The sequence below is a fragment of the Geotrypetes seraphini genome, chromosome 1 (assembly GCF_902459505.1).
Source record: "Geotrypetes seraphini chromosome 1, aGeoSer1.1, whole genome shotgun sequence".
In the NCBI taxonomy this organism is placed as follows: domain Eukaryota; kingdom Metazoa; phylum Chordata; class Amphibia; order Gymnophiona; family Dermophiidae; genus Geotrypetes; species Geotrypetes seraphini.
The window spans coordinates 521,771,703-521,795,457 of NC_047084.1; the positions used below are offsets into that span (position 1 = coordinate 521,771,703).

The 23,755-nt window shown below is 47.0% G+C and overlaps 1 protein-coding gene across 2 annotated transcripts in view; it reads right to left on the reverse strand.

The window, feature by feature from the left end:
• LMNB1 (lamin B1) overlaps positions 1-23,755 on the reverse strand; it is a 107,890-nt gene that overhangs the window by 47,663 nt on the left and 36,472 nt on the right. For both annotated transcript variants that reach the window (XM_033928984.1, XM_033928985.1), the window contains exon 2: positions 19,115-19,271. In XM_033928984.1, coding sequence (XP_033784875.1) covers positions 19,115-19,271 — 157 coding nt within the window. The remainder of the gene's footprint in view (positions 1-19,114; positions 19,272-23,755) is intronic.

Genomic DNA, 23,755 nt, shown 5'->3' on the forward strand with positions numbered 1-23,755 from the left:
TTCACCAACCAATCGTCCAAGTAGGGGAACACTTGGAGGTTGTGAGATCTGAGGAAGGCCGCTACCACTATCAGGCACTTGGTGAATACCCTGGGAGATGAGGCGAGGCCAAAGGGAAGCACCTTGTACTGATAGTGAAGGTGGTGTACCTGGAAACGCAGGTAGCGGCGAGAAGTCTGATTGATGGAGATGTGAGTGTAGGCCTCCTTGAGGTCCAGGGAACATAGCCAGTCGTGTTGAGAGAGAAGAGGGTAGAGCGTGGCAAGGGAAAGCATTCTGAACTTCTCCTTGACGAGGTGTTTGTTGAGGTTCCTGAGATCGAGAATGGGACGGAGGTCTCCCGTCTTTTTGGGTACCAGGAAGTAGCGGGAGTAGAATCCCTGACCCCTTTGTTCTGGAGGTACCTCTTCGATGGCATTGAGAAGAAGGAGGGATTGAACCTCCCTCAGGAGGAGGGGGATTTGAGATGAATGAGAAGCAGACTCTACGGGAGGGTTGTCCGGTGGAAGAGTCTGGAAGTTGAGAGAGTAGCCGTGGTGGATGATGTTGAGGACCCACTGGTCCGATGTGATGACCTCCCAACGGCTGGAGAAAATGGTGAGACGACCTCCGATTGGTTGTGGAAGAGGTAGCGAAGGTGGAAGACTGGCTATGCCCTGGAGAGAAGAGTCAAAAGGGCTGAGACGGCTTAGCAGAAGGCAGAGGCTTGTTAGGTTGAGTGGATTGAGAACGTGCCTGCGCCTGGTGATGTTGCTGCCGTGGCCGCCGAGACTGTTGGGAAGGCGGGTTGAGTGGTCTGGCTGAGAATCTGCGCTGGTATGAGGTTTGAGGCCTGTAAGGACGTGTAGGCGGAGCCTTCTTTTTTGGTTTAATCAGGGTGTCCCACCTAGTTTCATGCGCAGAGAGTTTTTGGGTGGTGGAATCCAGGGACTCTCCAAACAGTTCATCCCCAAGACAAGGGGCGTTGGCTAGACGATCTTGGTGATTAATGTCCAAGTCTGAGACTCTCAGCCAGGCCAGGCGGCGCATGGCTACAGCCATGGCAGAGGCACGGGAGGTAAGCTCGAAGGAATCATATATCGAGCGGACCAGAAATTTTCTCAATTGGAGGAGACCAGAGATTTGTTGCTGAAAAAGTGGGATCTTCCTCTCTGGGAGATACTTCTGGAGGGCTGACAACTGCTGGACCAAGTGTTTCATGTAGAATGAAAAATGGAAGGAATAGTTGTTCGCCCTGTTGGCCAACATGGCATTCTGATAGAGCCTCTTGCCAAACTTGTCCATGGTTTTACCCTCTCTGCCAGGGGGGGTGGAGGCATAGACACTGGAGCCCTGAGTCTTCTTTAAGGTGGATTCAACCAGGAGGGACTCATGGGGAAGTTGTGACTTATCGAATCCTGGAATAGGGATAACCCTATAAAGGTTATCTAACTTGCGTGGGGCCCCAGGCACTGTAAGGGGGTTTTCCCAATTTTTATAGAAAGTCTCCCGTAGGATGTCATGCACGGGTAGTTTAAGAAACTCCTTGGGAGGTTGCTCAAAATCCAGAGCCTCTAGAAAGGCTTGGGATTTCTTGGAATCTGATTCCAGAGGGAGGGATAGGGCGGCAGACATCTCCCTGAGAAACTTTGAGAAGGAGGATTGCTCAGGCCTGGAGGTGGCATCAGGAGCTGAGGGATCCTCATCAGAGGAGGAGAGATCTTCCTCGGTACCGGGGGGAGACTCTTCCCACAAGTCTGGGTCCCGGACCTCCGGGTGTGCATGACGCGACACCGGGGTGGAAGGGTCGGTATGGTGAGTCTTGGACAAAGATTTCCCAGAGCGTACCGAAACGGTACCGGGGGAGGAGGACCGGCGTCGGTCCCGGTCCCGGGAAGAATGGTGCTCCGCTCGGTCCCGAGGAGGATCCGCAGTGGCATGTTGGGCCGAGAGAATCGGCATGGAGGTATTAAGAGGTACCGATGGGGTGGACACCGGTGGCTCGGTACGGGGCTCGGGCCGGTCTGGTACCGGAAGAAGCGGTGCCAGGATAGTAGGCAACAGTTGCTCGAGCTGACGTTTCAGCTGGTCTTGCAGTTGACCCTGGAGGATGGCCGCAATTCGGTCATCCAGGGGAGGCACCGGAACCGCTTTCTTTTTCTTCGGTTCCTTAGGTGCCGCTCTACGTCCCGGCGATGAGGAGGCCGATGATGAGGCACTCACCGAAATCGGGACGGAGCGCTTTCGGGCTCGGCTCGAGGCCGGCAGGGTCGGTGTCGCCACTGTGGCTGGTGGGCGCTCGAGGGAAGGGGTAGGCTTCTTAGCCGGCTTACCTTGCGCCAGCGGCGCCGATGTGGGGTCGGGCGTCGTCGAAGCCGACGGTGCCGATTTCTGTGGTACCGCTGTCGAAGTCGAGGATTCCATGGTCGACCCGGTGCCGAACAACAGATCTTGTTGGATTTTTCGGTTTTTAAGCGTCCGCTTTTTAAGAGTGGCACAGCGGGTGCAGGAGTCCGCCCGATGCTCTGGCCCCAAACACTGTAAACACCAATTGTGTGGGTCAGTGAGGGAGATCGGGCGTGCACACCGCTGGCACTTCTTGAAACCGACCTGCGGGGGCATGAAGGGGAAAACAGCCTCCGCAAAATCGAATCCCGAGGCCTGGATAATGGCAACAGGCCCCGCCGGGGCAAAACGAAAAAAGATAGAAAAAATCAAAGTTTTTTTTTTTTTTTTTTTGCAAACTAAAAGAAAAAAAACCCGAAGGTGAATACAGAGAAAATAAGAAAAAATTCGCGAGCGGGAAGGCAAAAAAGTGAGTTCAACGGTCGTTGAAAAACACACGCGTCTTCTTCGCTCCGCGGAAACGAAGAAACTGGGGACCACGCACTCCTCCGTCGGGCGGGAAGGCACTCGCGCACGCGCGGTGCGGCCAACTAGAAACTTCTAGTTAAAAAGGTCCGTACCGAGGGCTCCGTCGGTGACGTCACCCATGCGTTAAGAATATGCTGCCTGCTTGTCCTGGGATAATGAATAATCCCATAGTAGTCATACTGAAATAACTGATGCAGAGAAAGTAATTGAGCCATACAAAATCCAGTCCTGGTCAGACCACACTGCTCAGGGGTATCAAAAAGGAATAACTTCCCTCATCCCAGCGATCAAGAGGAACTGTTCATGAACAGCTGAAGGGGCCTAGAACCAAAACCACCTTTGGCCGCTCAAGACAAAATTTACTACAAAAAAAAGTTTGGATTCCAAGTCGTTCGAGTTCTGGGGTTCAGATTCCGAGGTACCACTACTGGTCAAGAATAGGAATGCAATGAAAAAACATTGCTCTTCACTGGGACAGGTACATGTATGCAGGGTAGAGTGCAGCACAGCAAATGATAGTCACGCCCTAGTTTTCCATTAAAATTTAGGTAGAAAACTAAGAAGGCACTATTAATCAGATGGTAGAAGGCTGTTCCTGAAAACCTATAGGAGGTCCACAGAAGAGCAATCCTGAATCTCATCAGTGTAGCCTTCCATCCACAGCTCTCCTGCTTCAAGGTCCTCTACCCTCCCTGCTCTTACCAAAAAAGCAAAGCAAAAAAAATCAGTTTTGAGTAATATTTCCAATGTCAACACTTCATTGCCACATCTAACTTCATCACTGGCTTCTTTCCAAATCATTTGTGGGATGTCAGATGCCTATAGCACAAACATGTCAAGGAAATGTTTTAAAAGCATTTAGCAACAGACCACATTTGGAGAAGGCAGCTTTGAGAATGCCTAGATAGATGGGAAATTAAATTTTACAGCTATGGAGCGTTTTCCCTAGGCCGTATTGATCAGGCACATGTCACTGCACATTGCCCAGACGGAAGTATAAAGTTTTAAACATATGCAACCCTTCACATATGCAGCAGTCTCCTCAGTTCCATAGCTAAAGGGGAAAAATAAAGACAAGTCAAGTGGTAGGACATTTTTCTTCCTTCACCAAACAAATAAGTGGGCAAATACCAAGCTCAAGACTGTTTACTCTGTTATTAAAAACTGTCAATTGTGCAGCAGCTCCCATCTCAACTACCTCAAATGTGAAAACGATGTTTATATTAGAGAATGACACAGGGACTCAATTTCTCCATCCCCACGAGTTCTGTCGCTATCCCTGTCCCATTCCCATAAGCTCTGCCTTAACTGCACAAGCCTCAAACACTTATGATTTTAAAGTGTTTGAGACTTGTGTAGATGAGGATGGAACTTGAAAGAATGTGGCAGGGCCAGGAAAAGAACTCGCGGGGACAGGATGGGAAAAAGAAAGAAAGAAAGAACATAAGAACATAAGAAATGCCATCTCCGGATCAGACCTTCGGTCCATCAAGTCCGGCGATCCGCACACGCGGAGGCCCTGCCAGGTGTACACCTGTCGTAATTTATAGTCCACCATATCCTTATATGCCTCTCTTAAGGAGATATGCATCTAGTTTGCTCTTAAAGCCTAGGACGGTCGATTCCGCAATAATCTCATCTGGGAGGGCATTCCAGGTGTCAACCACTCTCTGAGTGAAGCAGAACTTCCTGGCATTAGTCCTGAACCTGTCCCCCCTTAGCTTCATTACATGTCCTCTAGTCCGTGTCAAATTGGACAATGTAAATAATCTTCTCTACTCTATTTTGTCGATTCCTTTCAGTATTTTGAAGGTCTCGATCATATCCCCACGCAGTCTCCTTTTCTCAAGGGAGAACAATCCTAGTGTTATAAGTCTATCCTCGTATTCCAGTTTCTCCATACCCTTCACCAGTTTTGTTGCTCGTCTCTGCACCCTCTCCAGCAGTTTTATATCCTTCTTTAGGTAGGGAGACCAATGTTGGACGCAGTATTCCAAGTGGGGTCTGACCATTGCCCTATAAAGCGGCATTATAACTTTCTCCGATCTACTCGAGATTCCTTTCTTTATCATGCCCAACATTCTATTTGCCTTCTTTGCCGCTGCCGCGCATTGTGCCGACGGCTTCAGGGTCCTATCTATCAGTACACCTGACATTGTATACTCGTATTCCTTATTCTTATTGCCTAAATGCATTACCTTGCATTTCTCCACATTGAACTTCATCTGCCATTTCTCCGCCCATGTTTCTAACCGACACAAGTCGCTCTGGAGTTTCTCTCTATCCTCCTGCGATCTGATCGCCCGGCATAGTTTTGTATCATCTGCAAACTTGATGATCTCACTGGATGTTCCTTCCTCCAGGTCATTGATATAAATATTAAAAAGGATCGGCCCAAGTACCGAGCCCTGGGGTACACCACTAGTCACTTTCTCCCAGTCGGAGAACTTCCCATTTATGCCCACTCTCTGCTTTCGGTTTTCCAGCCATTTGCCTATCCATCTTTGTATATCCCCCTCTATGCCATGGCTTTGTAGTTTCCTGAGAAGTCTTTCGTGTGGAACTTTGTCGAACGCTTTCTGGAAGTCCAAGTATATTATGTCCACCGGCTTCCCACTATCAATTTGCTCGTTCACGGTCTCAAAAAATTGGAGTAAATTCGTCAAACATGATTTCCCTTTCCTGAATCCATGTTGACTGGGTTTCATCAAGTTGTGTGCGTCCAAGTGCCGGACCATGCTATCCTTGATCAGTGCTTCAACCATCTTGCCGGGGACAGACGTAAGACTCACAGGTCTATAGTTGCCCGGTTCCCCTCTCGATCCTTTTTTGAAAATTGGGGTGACGTTCGCTATCCTCCAGTCGTCCGGTATCTGTCCAGTTCTGATTGTCAGGATTGCAAGTTTTTGCAATAACTCTCCGATTTCAACCTTCAATTCCTTTAAGACTCTCGGGTGAATTCCATCCGGTCCAGGGGATTTGTCACTTTTAAGTTTGTCGATCTGATAGTATATCTGGTCTAAATCCACTTCAACTGTGGTGAGACTGTCTTCTATTTCTCCTGCAAACACTTTCTCCGCTTCAGGTATTGTTGAGGTGTCCTCCTTCGCAGTGGCGTACCTAGGGGGGGGGGGGGGGGGTGCGGGCCGCCCCGGGTACCAGCCCTAAGGGGGTGTTCCCGGCCTTGCCGTTCAGTCCCCCGCCACCCCCGAAGGACCGCTCGCCCCACTGACCTTCCTGCACCACCTGTGAAGCAGCCCGCAGCAGGATCGCGAAGTCAGCGTCAGCATCACTGCGCTGCTTCCTGCGCCGCGATCCCGCCCCTCCTCTGACGTCAGAGGAGGGGCGGGACCGTGGCGCAGGAAGCAGCGCAGGGATCGCTGACGCTGACTTCGCGATCCTGCTGCGGCTGCTTCATAGGTTGTGCGGGGAGGCCAGGGGGGCGAGCGGTCCTTCGGGGTGGGTCGGGGCATCAGGCCTTCAGGGTGGGGCGGGCGGGCAGGCAAGCAGGCTTTCAAGGGGGAGGGGGGTGACAGGCAGGCAGGCAGGCCTTCAAGGGGGGACAGGCCTTCGGGGGGGGGTGCAGACCTACAAGGGGTGCAGGCCTTCAAGGGGGGCAGGCAGGCCTTCAGGGGGGTGCAGGCCTTCGGGGGGGGGTGTAGGCCTTTGGGGGGGTGCAGACCTTCAAGGGGGTGCAGGCCTTCAAGGGGGGAAAGGCAGGCAGGCCTTCAAGGGGGGGACAGGCCTACAAGGGGGGGGGACAGGCCTACAAGGGGGGGGACAGGCCTACAAGGGGGGGGGACAGGCCTTCAAGGGGGGGTGCAGGCCTTCAAGGGGGGTGCAGGCCTTCAAGGGGGAGGCAGGCCTTCAAGGGGGGGAAAGGCAGGCAGGCAGGCCTTAAAGGGGGGGACAGGCCTACAAGGGGGGGAGAAGCTACAAGGGGGTGGTACAAGCCTTCAAGTGGGGGACAGGCCTTCGGGGGGGGTGCAGACCTTCAAGGGAGTGCAGGCCTTCGAGGGGGGTGGTGCAGGCCTTCAAGGGGGTGCAGGCCTTCAAGGGGGGAAAGGCAGGCCTTCAAGGGGGGACAGGCCTACAAGGGGGGGGGGAGAAGCTACAAGGGGGTGGGACAGGCCTTCAAGTGGGGGACAGGCCTTCGGGGGGGTGCAGGCCTTCGGGGGGTGCAGACCTTCAAGGGGGGGACAGGCAGGCAGGCCTTCAAGGGGGGGACAGGCCTACAAGGGGAAGGGACAGGCCTTCAAGGGGGGTGCAGGCCTTCAAGGTGGGACAGGCAGACCTTTAAGGGGGGACAGGCCTTTGGGGGGGGACCATGATTTAGAAGTACACGGAGGGAAGGGGGTGTTCAAAGAGACATGCATATGCCAAACTTTGGGGGGGGGGAAGAAATAATGGGTCTGAAAATAGAGGAGAGGGAGAGAGATGATGGACCATGGGATTTAGGGAGGGAAGGAACAGAAAGGGAGAGAAATTGGACACAAGGGATGGTGTGGAGGAGGGATAGAGATACTGGATAGGAGGGTAATTAGGAAAAGAAACGGAGAGATGGTGGACTCTGGGATGGTGGGGAAGAAGGGAGAGATGCCGGATGAAAGGGTATTTAAGAAAAGGTGGATCTGTGGAGGGAGATGAAAAAAAGGAAAGATACCAGACTTCCTGGGAAGGGAAGGGAAATGGAAAGGGAGGACAGAGTTGGCAGATGGATGGTTAGCATGCAGAAAGAAGGAGACCCTGGCAAGCAAGTTATCAGAAGAAAACCAGAGCCTTGGACCAACAAGATTTGAAATATAACCAGACAACAAAAGGTAGAAAAATTAATTTTATTTTCTGTTTTGTGATTATAACATGTCAGATTTGAAATGTGTATCCTGCCAGAGCTGGTGTTGGACTGCAAACGTGAGCTAGGATTTAACAGAAAGAGGAAAAGTCCTTTTTGTTTCTTTATTTTATTTACACCACAGCGCCAGTGTGGTTAGGAGAAGCCAAAGGGGGTGAAAAAGCTATAAAACCCACCAGGAGTTTTGAAAAAAATCACCCAACTGGGCAGGAAAATCGAATTGAAAAACCAATTCAATAGGGCTGAATCGAATCAAAATTTTTTTTTCCTGTATCTGGCAGCATTAGTTTGCGCTACTGTCTTAGACTTTAGGACCTGGGATTGGGGAGAGATGGCATCCTCAGTACTTTATAATGCAAGTGAAACGAGGATTTGGTCAGACTTTTGAAGGGTCTGCAGAAAAAAAATATTGTATAGGCCGGGGACATGAGACAGCAGGAAATGGGAACTTTTCTTCCTTCTATTTTTGTGAATGGAAAGGCTGAGGATGTCAGAGAGGTCAGTTAAAATATGTGCTTTATAAGAAAATATAATAATGTGTTTTATAAAGTTTATAGCATAGCTGGCCTACCCAGTGAGGTGTTCCTAGTGGTGATGGTGGCAGCGTGTCAATGTGTTGAGAGGAAGAGGTGGTCTGGGAAATTCTGCTGAGCAAACTCCGGGCCCATTTCCACCCCCCAGTTAGTCCACTCCACTCAACTGATTCACACACTGAGTGGGTCTTTGGGTGTTGTTTTGGGATCTCTTCCAGTGGTTTATCTCCTTCTGGTCCAAGGAAGGAAACTTTGTTATCCTTAGCATTGACCTACAGAATATGTTTGTAACAGCGCTGCTTGTGTGGCATTAGGCTATGTAGTGATCGAAAGAAAAAAACAGACCTTTGCACATTTTTGCACTATATGGTGGGTGTATGAGGAGATTCACATTTCCTGCACAGCTAAGTCCATGTGAAGTTACCTTGTGTTGTATTTGACATCTAGCAAGGTCTCTGTTTGAAAGGAAAGATCTAAACTTAAAAATGAAGTGGCCAGAAGTTATGGTAAAAGCAGATAGTGTAGCTGGTTTTAAGAAAGATTTGGACAAATTCCTGGAGGAAAAGTCCATAATCTGTTATTAAGACATAGGGAAAGTGTCTGCTTGCCCTGGATCGGTAGCATGGAATGTTGCTACTCTTTGGGTTTTGACCAGGTATTAGTGTCCTGGATTGGCTACCATGAGAATGGGCTACTGGGCATGATGGACCATTGGTCTGACCCAGTTAGGCTATTCTTATGTTATGTTCTCATCTGTAGGGGCCTTTGTTTTCACTTCTTATTTTAATGTATTTTTTTTCTGGGAACTTATCAGTGTTTTTTATAATGGGAACAAAAATGGAAGAGAATTAATGTGTGTGGAATGGGGGGTAACTAATTTCTTCAGCTAAATAATTCAATCCACTTCAAACAGACATAGGAGAACTTGTGCACCATTCACACACCCTCCAACCAAAAACGTCAAAAGAAAAAAACTGTTCGACAACCTCCTAGCCATTCGAGCTGCAACACTCGACCCCCAACTCTACAACCAATTGATATCAACCACAGACTGCAAAACCTTCAAAAAGAAATAAAAACCCTTCTATTCAAAAAACACATAAAACCGAACTAACACAATCAGAACTGTCCCAAGCATCACCTGCAACTACTCCATATGTACTTCTAATGTCATGACAATTTAGACATAATTTATGTTATGTTATGTTTGGAATAATGGTTACATATATGAGGTTCAATAAAAGAAAATTTTCACTGCCTGTTTCTATTCTGACCATTTATTCCATTTCATGGTTATTGCAAAAAAAAAAAAAAAAATTTTACATGGGGGGGGGGAGGGGTTTTCAAAAAATGATGGGCCCCGGGTGCCACATACCCTAGGTACGCCACTGCTCCTTCGTAAAGACGGACGCAAAGAAGGAATTTAGTTTGTCTGCGATTTGTTTATCTTCCTTGATGTACCCTTTTCTTCCCTGGTCGTCCAAGGGTCCGACTGCCTCTTTTGCAGGTTTTTTCCCTTTCACGTATCTAAAGAAGGGCTTGAAGTTTTTGTCACCAGACAACAAAGGTAGAAAAATGATTTTATTTTCAATTTAGTGACCAAAATGTATCAGTTTTGAGAATTTATATCTGCTGTCTATACAGTGGTACCTTGGTTTACGAGAATAATTCATTCCAGAAGCATGGTCGTAATCTAAAGTGCTTGTATATCAAAGCAAAGTTCCCCATAGGATATCATGGAGACTGGGATGATTTGTTGCTATTGCTGCCAGCGACCGACATAAACATGACAAAACTGCAGGGGAGTGAGAAAGCTGAGGGAGCAGTGCCAGATCTACAGGGAAGAGGAGGAGGAAGAAAAACTGTTCCGAGGGGAGAGATGCTGGCCCAATGGAGAATTCAGCTGAATTCAAGAGAAGTTTGTTCTATCCACAGCCGAACCAACCCACTAACTTGCTACTCAGCGTTGCAGCTTTAACTTTTTTTTCGTTCGTTCTGTGCCAGAGGTGTTCCTTCTTGCCGGCTCCCTCCTCCTTCTTGCGGCAGTGTTCGCTCAAAGCCACGGGCAGCAGCTCCTACATGCCTCCCGCGGCTGATTTGGAAGCCTTCTCTCTGACGTTGCGATGTCAGAGAGAACACTTCCGGGTCAGCCGCAGGAGCCGCTGCCCGCGGCTTTGAGCGAACACTGCAGCAAGACAGAGGAGGGAGCCGGCAAGAAGGTAAACACCCGGGGGTGGCAAAGGAAAACACCGCATCACCCTCAAGCGGGCTGCCCAAAATACCTCACGGGCTGCATGTGGCCCACGGGCTGGACACCCCTGTAAAGGAAAACCTGTCTGCAGTTTGTACGAGAAGAAAGAAAATCAGCAGTTGCACGCAGTGGGCAGCTCTGCCCTAGGCTGTGCTTGCTTTACAAGGTATGGAGAGGGGGGATGCGGGATGTTTTACTTTGGAACACGCTCATATAGTGAGTCAATGCTCGTTTTGTGAGTTAACATTTGCTGGAGTTGTTTTGCTCGTCTTGCAAAACACTCGCAAACCGCATTACTTGCAAACCGAGGTTTGACTTTATTTTGCACTATATTTGTCTATTTTTCTATAGTTGTTACTGAGGTGACATTGCATATTTTAGTCATCTGCCTTGACCTCTTTGAAAAAACCCTAAATATAAATGATAATTAACATTTTCTCTGCGTACAGTGTGCTTTGTGTTTTTTTTAAAAAAAATTTGTAGTTACCACTATATATTAATAAGATTATATTGTGTGCATATGAAAAATGGATGGAAGAAATTGCAATACAATTAGTTTTATTATTATGGGGGTGGAGTCAGGGACGGAGTTTGGCAGGAAGTACTCAGTTGGTATTTGTTAGGCTTAGGGGTACTTGGCTTGAAAAGGTTGAGAAACACTGCCTTAGCGTACAGCTGAGCCATAGTTCTTGCCAACTGGCTAGATTCACTTGGCAAATTAGATGCACCCAGAAAGCCTTGTGCCCCCTTGTGCGACGTCCAAAGCACTATCAGATTTCTCCTTATGACAGCTCTCTTAAAATGCTTTCTACATCGAATTAATAAATTCAGGGGAAAAAGCCGTACTAGGCAGCACTAAGTCTCCAGAGCAACCTAAGCAATCCTGGCATGAATTAGGGACAAAAGAGCCTGAGGACTCGATTCCTGCCAGTTTTAAGGCAAATTGAAGTAGATGTGAAGCTTTTGGAAAACTTTTGGGGAAAAATTAAAAAATGGGAAAAATCCAAGATGGCCACCACCAGCATTTTGGCACCATAAAACGCTTCAAAAACAGTCAAACCAAAATTTAAACCAGCAATTTTAGGATTTTAGAGATGGGGGAACATGCAGAAACCTTTAAAAATCAGATTCTCCTCATAGGCTGTAACAGCCTTTCTCACTGTGACCTGTGCTGGCAATGTGCTGCAGTCTGCCTCAGCTGTAAAGGTAGGTAGATCAAGGAGAACAGATCACTGCCTTGGAGAAAACGTCCTTCCAGCGCTGAATCTTTGGGCTGCCAGCCAGACTGGCATACGACTGAGTCTCCACCCACTCAGACAGCAACACATAAAACCAAAGGGTAAGGTGAGACACCCAGCACCCTGTGAGATACCACTGAGCCTCCTACAGATACCTGACAGCCTGCACTTGAACTCCTGCAAGCAATAAGTGAGCAAGCTACACAGGGATGGCCCTGAGCTCCAAAAATGCTTCCACAGGCTGGATAACAGGTAGCATACACATAGGTGATGGAACCGGGGGGGGGAGGGGGGGAGTGCACAGGGGCCATGGTCTCCCCAAATTTGTTGGTCTGAGGTCATCTACCTCCTCCCTAACTACCATAATTTTAAATCTTCGGGCAGCCAGCAGTGACAATGAGATGGAGCCTGCTGCCATCGGCGGCCTGACCCAGAAGTCTTCATTCTGCAGCAACTTCCTGTTTTCATGAATGTGGAACACTGTAGAATGAAGGGTTCGAGGGCAGGCCAATGGCAGTAGGCTCATCTCATTGCCACTGCCAGCTGCCCAAAGATTTAAAATTATGGCAGCCAAGGAGGTAGGTAGGTGGGGGTCAGGAGCTCGAGAGAGAGGCTGTGCCACAGGATTCCACTAAGTAGGTGCAGGGGAAAGAGAGATGCAGCACAGGCTGGGAGGTTAGGTAGGGAGGGAAAGAGAGATGCTACATGGGTGGGGTGGTGGGCGATACTGCCAGTTAGGGAGGGAAGAAAAAGGCAAAATTGTTGGACATAGGTGTGTGGAGTGGGAGGGAAAGAGAGAGAGGTAGAATTGTTGGACATGATAGTGGTGGAGAGGAAGGGTGGGACAGATGGAAAAGGATGCAAGAGGGATAAATGTTGAACATGGTGATGGAGGGAAGGGAGGAAGAGATGCAGCATGGTGTTGGAGAGGGTTGATAGAAGACGAAATGCTGGGCATGGGGCTGGTTGGGAGGGACAAGAGATGCTGTACAGATTAGAAGCCAGGAGATGAGAGGAGGGAGAAAAGTTGGATTTGGCAGTAGAGGGGATGGGGGAGACATGCCCTGAATCCCTTTTATCTTTCTTCTTTCCCACTCCCTTTGCAGCAAGGGAGGGAATGAAAGCAAGATGGTGAACAGTGAGAAAGAGACATGTTGCACATGGGGGTAGAGGAGAGAGAAGAAGAAATGCAGAAAACAGGAAAACAGAAAAGAGAAACTGGAACCGACTTGATGAAAAAATAAATCTCCATACAACAAAGGCATAAAAATAAATTTATTGACAAATACTTTAGCTTTGGAAAATGTATATAGCAGATATCTTTATATTGAGTTCAACAGAAAAGGAAATGCATTTCTGATTTTATTTTTCCAGTGTTGAAGTACTTGCTGACCCTTGCTGTAGCTGGTGGGGATTCCCAAGCACCACCAGCTGAGGGTCTCCTCCAAAGATGGCCAGAGCTCCCTTCTACCAAGCATAGCAGTTGCTGGCACCACACTTGAGGGAAGGGGGAGATGCCAGACCAAGGAATGGAAGGAAAGGAGGGGAGAGAGGGAGATGCCAGACTACAGGAAGGAGGAGATAGATGCCATAATGCGGGAAAGGAGGAAGAGAAGTAGAGAGAAATGCCAGACCATGGAAGGGGGAGAGTAGGAGAGAGAGATGCCAGATAATAAGAGGGGAAAGGCAAATGTTAGACCATGGGAGAGAGAGGGAGGTGATGGTACACAGAGATGAAGGGGAGAGAGAGGGTAAAGATGGTGCACAGGAATGGTGTGTCACGGAAGAGATAGAAGAAATGCATCTTATGAATCGATGGGAATAGGGGAAAAGAAAGAGAGGAGAAGACATGGAAATGTAAATGGATTTTGAGAAGAAAGCAGAAAAATGGAAGAAAGTTGAATATTAAAAATTATTGCCAAAGATAGATGTAGAACAAAACACAAAAGACACCCTCTCATCAATATTGGGCAAGTTTCTCAAATAATATCATCATATAACATTTAAAGGCTTTTAAATATTTAAATGTGATCATAAGCTCTTCAGCAAGGCGCCACAGCAGTGGTACAATGTAGCTGGAAAGGTGATTGAATTTTAATCATAACACATTGCATGGAGCAAGGATTCTTGCTTCTACTGGAGTGGCAAATGTTATGGCTCTACAAAAGCTGTTTAACAGTAGACCACTTATCTGAAAAGGTCAGTTCACAGCTCCAACACAGTCTGTGTTTCGCTACGCTACATCAGGAAGCTGGAAGGATAAGCTTTTTATATTGATTTTATTTGCAGTGCCTAAGAAGAACAAAAACGTGCTATGAAAATTGTGCTCATAGTTAAGAAACAAAATTCATTATAAATATATAACAACTATGTGTTTAAAACATTGCCTTTAAATGTTATGTGATGATATTATTTGAGAAACTTGCCCAGTATTGATGAGAGGGAGGGGGGGGGGGTCTTTTGTGTTTTGTTCTATTTTGAAAGTATTACCCCCTCAAGTGGACAGTAATTTAAAATCCCCAATCTGTTTGAAAGATAGATGTAGGGCAGAAAGTGAAGGAGAAAAAAAACAGCAAATGGATAAGGTAGCCCTGGAAACACAGTTAACAGCACAGAGAAGGAAGTGCAACCAGAGACTAGGAAAAGATGATCAGAAAAATAAAAATCACCAAACCTAGGAAATATGATTTTATTTTCAATTTAGTGATTGAAATGTGTCAGTTTTGAGAATTTATATCTGCTGTCTATACTGTATTTTGCACTCTTCAGGAAGAAATTCTGGTGTTGTACTACATGTTGAGTCTGGCATCTTAGGGTTTCATTTGGTTATATTAGTACTTTTAATTTGTGGTCTTGTATTTACATAGGGGTTATCTGTGTTCTGCATGTGTGACCAATGCCAGGTGTTCTGGTAGGAATGAGTGTTAAGAAGCATACTGTGTGCTTTATGTAGTTTAATTTTGTGGTTAACCATTATGTGTTAATAAGATTATATTGTGTGTGTATATATGAAAACTGATTGAAAAAAAATGGTATTACAATTAGTACTATTATTATTATAGGGGCAGGGTCTGGGGCGGAGCTTTTGGGCTGCCCCAAACAATAAAGCATTCCATTGTCTATGACAAGGGATTGGCTTGTCAGCTGCAGACTACAGTCTGCTTCTTCTCCACGCAGGCAGAACTGAACCCTCGAACCAGGAAGCTCTTAGCACCAAAAACTGATGAAAATAGCCCCAAAAAATAAAAACAAGTAAACGAAAGAAAAAGGCAAAGTAGAACAGAAACACTCCTCCAGGCTCGTGTGCAGAAGGAAAAAACTGTAGGTGGCAGTAGAGCTCTCTGTGAAGTACAAGGGATACAGAAAAAAAAAAATCTGGAGTGGATTCCTTCTGCAAGGCTTGCGGCTACGGGGAAATTACCCACTTGTCCAGATTGACATACCTATTACACTAGAAAATGTATTATGTAAACTGCTTTGACCTGCTAAACAGGAAAATGCAGTATAACAAATTCCTAATAAACAACAGAAGTTAGTGCAGTGATCTGAGAAGCGGGATCAATTTCTGTTGCAGTTTGTGACCCTATGTAAGACACTTAACCCTCCATTACCCCAGGTACACAATAAGGACCTATATATAAAACAGTTTTATATATAGATTGTAAGCACAGAAAGGCAGTCTATCAAATCCCATCCCCATCTATTAGAAACATGTGCAATTTATATTAACTGCATTATACAATGCAAAGATTAATGGATGAACCTTCTTCTTTAGAACCTCTCTGTATTTCCTTTAAACCAAAGGAAAACAAATTTACAAACTGGTAAAATTTCTGAAGTCCAAAACATTAAAAAAAATTATTTTATACTCTTAAAAAGAATATACTGCCTTCTCTATTAATTTAGACCTTGTTCTTCCTACCACCATTTTAAGTCCCCTGTACCCCTTGCATTAATTTTAATTCCTGCTTTATGGGCACTAGTAAGGTACTGCAGTCTTACTCTATAACTCTTGCTATTACCATCCCAAACCTCTAAAAATATGCATAAGGATTTGCCATTGGCAGAGAATGTCTCTCTCTGCTATCAAGTGATGACACACTTTGCAGTGGCAAGTGAAGGGCAAAACATTCTTCTACCTGTACATGGTTTTTTTTTTAATCAAAAGGCAATCAAAAAACTCTAGAAAAACTACCAAAAATGTAATCCAATCAAACACAAAAAGATTGGTAGAGCCCTGTATGGAACTCTCAGAGGATTCAAGACAAAGTTAGACAAGTTCCTGCTGAACCAGAACATATGCAGGTAGGACTAGTCTCAGTTAGGGCGCTGGTCTTTGACCAAGGGCCGCCGCGTGAGCAGACTGCTGGGCACGATGGACCACTGGTCTGACCCAACAGCGGCAATTGTTATGTTTTTAAGTGCAAATAAAGCAATAGTGATAGTAAAATAAATAACGAATAAATAATAAATGAGACACCTCAGTATGGGCCTCGATTAAACGTGGGTAATTTTCATGGCCCTTGGCAGAAAACTCATAGATGACAAGCACCAGGTTTAAATAAAACCTAAATAAGTTCTGCCCCATACATCATATGGTCTCGATGATAATCATAAGGTTTAAACATATTTACACTACTTTTGGTCTTGAATCCCCAGCTTGCCCATTTCTTTACACCTAATGTTTAGGTTCTTTTAGCTGAAATCTGAAGCTGCTCCTTTGCAGTTAGAAACTTTTGAAGTCACTGCAGAGGGAGCTGGACTGGATTTTAAGCAAAGAGAATTTGCTGGAATGCACTGGCAGCTAAATCAGTCTACTAGCAACCTCTTTTCTGCTTTATAATTGTTTCAGTCAGTTAAGGAAGTGTTTCTGGGCTTATGAAGATATACTGTACAGCCACAATAAGTGAAGTCATCTTAGTTGTGATCAGAACATAGGCAGATTAACCATGTAGAGCAGTGTCTTGCAAACCTTTCGGCACCAGGGCACACTAAACCTGGTGCCGTGGCCGGAAGGCACCCAGAAGTGTGCAGATGCCGATGCGATGACATCACGCGCATGTGTGATGTCATTATGTCGATGTCCATGCATGCGTGGAGGCCCTCCAGCTGGACCCTGAACATGTCCCTTTGCCGTTGGGGGAGAAGAGGACAGGTGCCGGCGAGGAGAGTCCTCGGCGCAAGCTGACAGCCTCTAGGACATGCCTCTTGCCGCGAGAGGCACATCCTGTAAGCAGTCAGCCAGCCTCTCATGCAGTTTGTGATACACTGATTTAGAGTATCGAAGTTCTGGATCTTTCATCCCTACTCCTCTGCACAAGAAACTGACTTTGGTAAAGACATTTTGCAGGAACCAAACTAAATGAATCACAATTAAAATGAAAGAAAAACATTTCAGAAAACAGAGGTTAACTTCTTGACAAATTGGGACAGCTTTGTTTTGTGTCTATTCACGAGAGTGGAAAACAAAACTGAGGAGAAAGATATGCGCAGAAGAGACAGGCATAATCAGAACTTTACATTCAGTTGTGAGCTGTAGGAGAGCTATTCCATCCCAGTGACATCACTATTTGTGTGCCTAATCAATCTTGTTGGCTAAATATTAGTCCAACACACACAAGCCTATATGAGACAAAATTAGAAAATCAAAAACAACCACACTCTCAAAATGTTTGCAGCACAGTAAACACACACACACCATGTAAATGCTAAGAAGTGATCCACAAATAGTTTCCCAAGAGTCTACATAGAAACAAAATAGGGATTAGCAAGCATTAACCAAATGGCTTAATATTGTGAAAATTATCATGAGGTAGGTAAAAGCCTCATATCCCCTCCTCCAACCCAACAATATGTTAAAATTGTAGATAAATAGGAGGCTTTGTAGGGGTTAATATAATCACTGGCATAAAAAAACCTCCTCTATAATCTTTCACTATATAAAAGCCTTATGCAATGCAGTAGAATCCCTAAGTTGTTTAAACTACATTGAGAGACTACAATGATTAAGCAGCTACCGTATTTTCATGCATATAACGCGCGCGTTATACATGGTTTTTACAAACCGTGCATAACCTTGCGCATTATACGCGTGAGCGCGTTATACAAAATTTTTTTTACATAGTTCCCCCCCCCCCGACGTCCGATTCACCCCCCCGCAGGACCGCTCGCACCCCCACCCCGAAGGACAGCTCGCACGCACCCGCACCCCGAAGGACCGTTCGCCTGCACTCCCACCCACACCCGCACCCCCACCCTGAAGGACCGCTCGCACCCCCACAGCCTCCCGACCCCCCCATCATGTAGAAGCTCCTACCGGTGTCCTGGTGCTTCCTCTTGGCGGTCCCGCCCTTTCTCTGACGTCAAGCCCTCTTGCCCCCCCCCCCCCGACTCCCCGACACGATTGGGGCAAAAGGGAGCCCAAGCCCTCTTGCCCCGCCGACTCCCCAACAATATCGGGGCGACCCCCCCCCCCGCTAGTTGTTCGGGCCAGGAGGGAGCCCAAACCCTCCTGGCCACAGCGAACCCCTACCCCCACCCCGCACTACATTACGGGCAGGAGGGATCCCAGGCCCTCCTGCCCTCGACGCAAACCCCCCTCCCCCCAATGACCGCCCCCCCCCCAAGAACCTCCGACCGCCCCCCCAGCTGACCCGCGACCCCCCTGGGCGACCCCCATGACCCCCCACCCACCTTCCCCGTACCTTTGTGTAGTTGGCCGGACAGACGGGAGCCAAACCTGCCTGTCCGGCAGGCAGCCGACGACGGAATAAGGCCGGATTGGCCCATCCGTCCCAAAGCTCTGCCTACTGGTGGGACCTAAGACACCTGGGCCAATCAGAATAGGCCCGGGAGCCTTAGGTCCCTCCCGGGGGCGGAGCCTGAGGCACATGGGCCCATCAGGCTTTCAGGGTGGGGACAGGACTTCAAGGGGGAGAGGAGAGTCGGGGCGGGCGAAAGGAGAGTCGGGGTCTCCAGAGGAGAGTTGGGGCGGGCGAAAGGAGAGTCGGGCAGTATGTGCGGTATACGGGTGTGCGCGGTATACAAAAATTTTTTTACATATATTTTGGTTTCCCGCGCGCTATACCCGTGTGCGCGTTTTACACGGGTGCGCGTTATCTACGTGAAAATACGGTAATGCTTCATCAGAGCAATACTGATTGTTTCTGAAAGAGATGTAACATGCAACTGGCAGGAACTTTTTTTTTTTTTTTAAACAGTATTTAGAGACAACAAATTGAAAGTAATAGCATGTGTAAAAATTCTATAATACATCTCAAAACTTTCCTGGAGATTTTACAGTGGAATTGACTGCCCCAAGTGTGCCCCTACTGAACAAAGTTAGTATGTAGCTAAAAGCTGGTGTGAAAGCCACTCTCAGGCGCACCTGCCCAAACTGATCTCGCAGATCTTCCAGGTCTCCTTCCAGGGTCTTCGCCTCACTGAGGGCCGTGGCCAGAGCAGCATCTTTGGAATTGAGAGATATTTCAATGTCTCGAAGCCTAGCCTGGATGCCATTCAAGTCAGATTCTTTTTTTGCATAGCTGCAAAGAGAAAACAAAAATCTGTTCAATAGGGAAACATTCTACACAAGAACTGACTGGAGCAACTATTGCCCGCTTTTTTTAATCCACTGCATTTTCCATGCAATCTTGCTTTGCAATACTCATGACTCATAAAAACCAGGAAGATAATTAACCCCCCTTCCCCCCAAGATGTTTAGGTTTAAGTATGAATAAACAAAAAGGAAAAATAACCTAGTGAGATGAGGAGTAGCCCAGTGGTAGAGCTGCTGCCTCAGACCCTGCAAAACTCTCAAATGAAGCCCAGATTCTCAAAACATTTAATGTGCTCACTAAACAGTTCTAGCCAATTTAGCGAGCATGTATTTTAGCGGCAGATCATCAAAACAGCTTACCAAGGTCTTTTGCAAGCTTTTTAGGAGTCTCTCAACACTGCCATGCAAATGGATTCTTGAATACTGAAACAAGTACTCTGGTGGATTCTTGAACATTGCTAAGCCATTCTCCAAGAGCGGTGCCTGCTTTTGGCGACAAAAATCAGTGACTGATCCGGGGGTGCCAGTATAGTGCCAGCACTGTTAAAAGTGTTTCTCCACTCTCTCCCGACGTATTCAACACTCCCGAGCAGCGGAAGAGATGCCCAGCACATACAACACCCTTCTCCACCCCCGCAGAGGAAGCTATGCCCACTGCAAACACCGCCCCTGGCAGCGGGAGAGACAAACCCTCATTACCACATACAACACCCTCCCCACCCCCCACAGAGGAAGAAATACCTATCTCTCCCACTGCTAACCAACATCCCCCCCCCCAAAGAGATGCCCATCTCTCCCGCCGCCAACCAACCCCTTCCCCCCTCCTGAAGAGATGCCCATCTCTCCAGCCACCAACTAACATACCCCCCCTGAGAGATGCCCATCTCTCCTGCTGCCAACCAACACCCCCCAGCAGCAGGAGAGATTCCTCACTCTCTCCCACCACATACAACACCCCCACAGCAACGGGAGAGATTCCCACGCTTTCCTGCTGCCACACAACAGCCCCCCATGCCTCCAACAACCTCCTTACCTCACTTTAGATGGCTAGCCAGAAGGATACCTACTCCCTCAGACCAGTTGGCCCACCTCTTCAAAATAATAGGCCTTCCCCTTCCTGGTGCATCCTGGTGCTCCGATTGGCCAAGGTTGTTTAAAGCCCCTCCAATGGGCGAGGGGTTGTGTGGTGGCAGGAGAGTGTGGGCATCTCTCCCGCTGCCAGGGGGAGTTGTATGCAGCTTTTTTTTTTTTTTGCGTTTATTCTACATGTGTCCATTGCTATCAATAGCGATATGTACATGCAAATTTAGCAATCTTCATTACTCTCTGCCAATCTCATTCGCATGAGCGTTTTTTTGGAGAATGACTTGCTTTTTTAAAATCGCTACTATAATGGCTGTGAATTGTTTTTTTATGAATCTGGGCCTGAGTGTCATAAGTTTGGATTCCCTTGTCCATGTCCAAATGTTTGACAGAAAAACATGACATACATTTAAAGATGAATCTCTGGAATTAGATATGAAACATGGATAGTCAAACAGCATATGTTTTTCAGTTTAATCTCTTGCTGCCACCCCCACCCCCTGCTCTTTCAAAGAGACTAAGATAATTGGATTTGCTATGGCAAAGCTATGAAGAAAGGGTGGCTCTAGTAGCCTTTGGTGAGTCAAGCTGTGATAAGAGAATTCTTATTTTCTTGTATATATTTCCCCAGTAGGATGGTTATCTACACAGGATATGTCAGGGGTGCCCAACACGTCGATTGCGATCGACCAGTAGCTCAGGAAGGCAACGCGAGTCGATCGCGGAGCCCATCCCGGGCTCCGTGATAGACTTGTGTTGCCATCCTGATCTACCGGGCCGATCAGCCTTCCTCTCCAGTGTTCTCTCTAGGGCCTTTTAGCTGGGCGGTCCGCCCAGCTATCATCTGCTGCTGCCGCCGCTGCTGAACATAAAAAAAACCCAAAAAAAAACGGCTTGGAGATTTCAGCCCGTAGCGAACTTATGCTCCGTGGCTCTAACGTGTGCGTGCCGGCTTCCCTTCTCTTCCCTCAGAAACCGGAAGTTATGTCCGGGGGGGAGAAGGGAAGCCGGCACGCACATGTTGAGAGTCCTGAAGCAAGCGTTCGCTATGGGCTAAGGCGGGAAACAGGTTAGTGAAGCATTTGCTCTTCTTGCTGCCGAGTCCTGCCTACTTTCTGTTTCCGCGAAGGCAGGACCCGGCAGCATTTCCCCCAATAGGTCGATCACGATCTTGGGTCAATCAGCCTTCCTCTCTCCGACGGCAGAATTGACGTCGGGGAGAGGAATGCTGGTCGGCCGAAGCAGGGACAGCTTGGGGTGGCGTCGGCTTTCGGGCCTGTTATTGGTGGCGGTTTGGGTCCTGGTCCCCGATAGCAGTGGCTTGGGGGAGGGCAGGGAGAAAGAAAGAAAAAGGGCAGGCAGGGAGACAGAAGGAAAGAAGAGAAACAGAAAAAAAAGAAAGGGAGGCAGAGAGAAAGAAAGGGCAGGGAAGAGGAAGGAAAAGTTGGGGGAAGGAATGAGGTCTGGAGGAGAGGAAGCATACAGGCTAAAAGAAGGGAAGAAAGATTGGATGCACAGTCAGAAGAAGAAAGTGCAACCAGAGACTCATGAAATCACCAGACAAGGTAGGAAAAATTATTTTATTTTAAATTTAGTGATCAAAATGTGTCTGAATTTATATCTGCTGTCTATATTTTACACTAAAGTTCCCTTTTACTAAACCGCAATAGTTTTTTAGCGCAGAGAGCCTATGAGCGTCGAGAGCAGCGCTGGGCATTCAGCGCAGCTCCCTGCGCTCTAAAAACTGGTATCGTGGTTTAGTAAAAAGGGAGGGGGGTATATTTGTCTATTTTTGTATGGTTGTTACTGAGGTGATAGTGCACAGAGTCATCTGCTTTGACCTCTATGAAAAACCCTGGAATAGGAATGATAATTAACATTTTCTATGCGTACAGTGTGCGTTGTGTTTTTTTTTTAATTTTATTGTTGGTAGATCATTTTGACTTGGTCATTTTAAAAGTAGCTCGCAAGCCCAAAAAGTGTGGGCACCCCTGGGATATGTGGTCACCAGTTGATATCTGGAGATTTGAGACTCTTATAGAGATCCTGCTTCAGGGCTTTGGTTCACAGTTAGCCACAGTCTCCTTAGAGAATGTAACCAAGTTAAGAGGATCAGGATAAGGAAGCTTGACCAAGCAGATGTTTGAATTTCATTTGACAACTAATCTCACTTTGGAATTTTACAGGCCATGAATGCAGCCTATATAGTCGCTGCCTATACAATCATTGCCTTTTGTATATATATATTTATATTATATATAAATAAATAAAAGGCAGCGACTGTTCGCATCAATTTGAACTTTCCAGCGGAATTGTTAAAGAAATACTTGCAAGTAGTGCTCCAAATTAGAAAATGACACGGGGACAAATTTTTCCCCATCCCCACAGCAACTCGATTTCCCTGCCCCATCCCTGTGAGTTTTGTCGCTGGTCTTATCCCTGCCCCATTCCTGTAAGCTGTGCCTTAATCTCACAAGCCTTGGACACTCATTATTTTAAAGTGTTTGAGGCTTCTGCAGATGAGGACAGAGCTTGCAGGAATGGGGCAGGAACAGGAAAAGAACTTGCCGGGATGGGACGGGAAAATGAGTTCCCCGTGGGGACGGGGAAAAATTTGTCCCCGTGTCATTCTTTACTCCAAATTTCTTCTGTTGACAATATTGCCATTCCTAAATTGTATTGTCTATCTAAACACACACAGAAAACAGACTGAAGGCAGCTTTGATGTGGCAAAAGAAATCAAGTACCTATTTTTACTGGAAGCACTGGCTTCCTTTTGCAATGCAGGGCAGATATGTCGACAGCCTGAAGCTATTTTTCAGAATCATCATCTTGAGTAAGATAAATAAATAAATCTATCGGTTGATTTAATTCATTTTATATCCCGGCCTCCCCAGAGAGTTCACGAATCGCTCTCCTGGTCTCATTCTCATCTTAGATGCTTATTTCTATAACAGGAGCTGTTTTATGTTCTGCCCTCACAGCTTGAACTTGCATATTTACATTGTGCAGACTGTACATTAACACAAGCAAGCAGCATCCTAGTAGGTTCAGTTTTGCTGGATTTATGCCTTAGCACAGAAGTTCTTAACTTATTTGTTTCTTGTTAGAGGCAAATAATTTTGGTTTCAGATTCAGCCCCAAAACAAACCTGAAATCCCCATTGGATATCTCCAAAAATCCTAGGGTTAGATTCACTAACGCCACAGATCCGATTCATGAGCGATCCTATCCAATCCGTGGCCAGGGAGCTGATTCACAAATCGCCCTCATGCATATGAGTGATCGAAATCACACCCCTAACCGATTGTTTGGATCGCTGAATAGCAATCCCAATGCATGTGCAGACCATCTGTATGGTCAGCGCGTGCTTAAAGAGCAGCGACT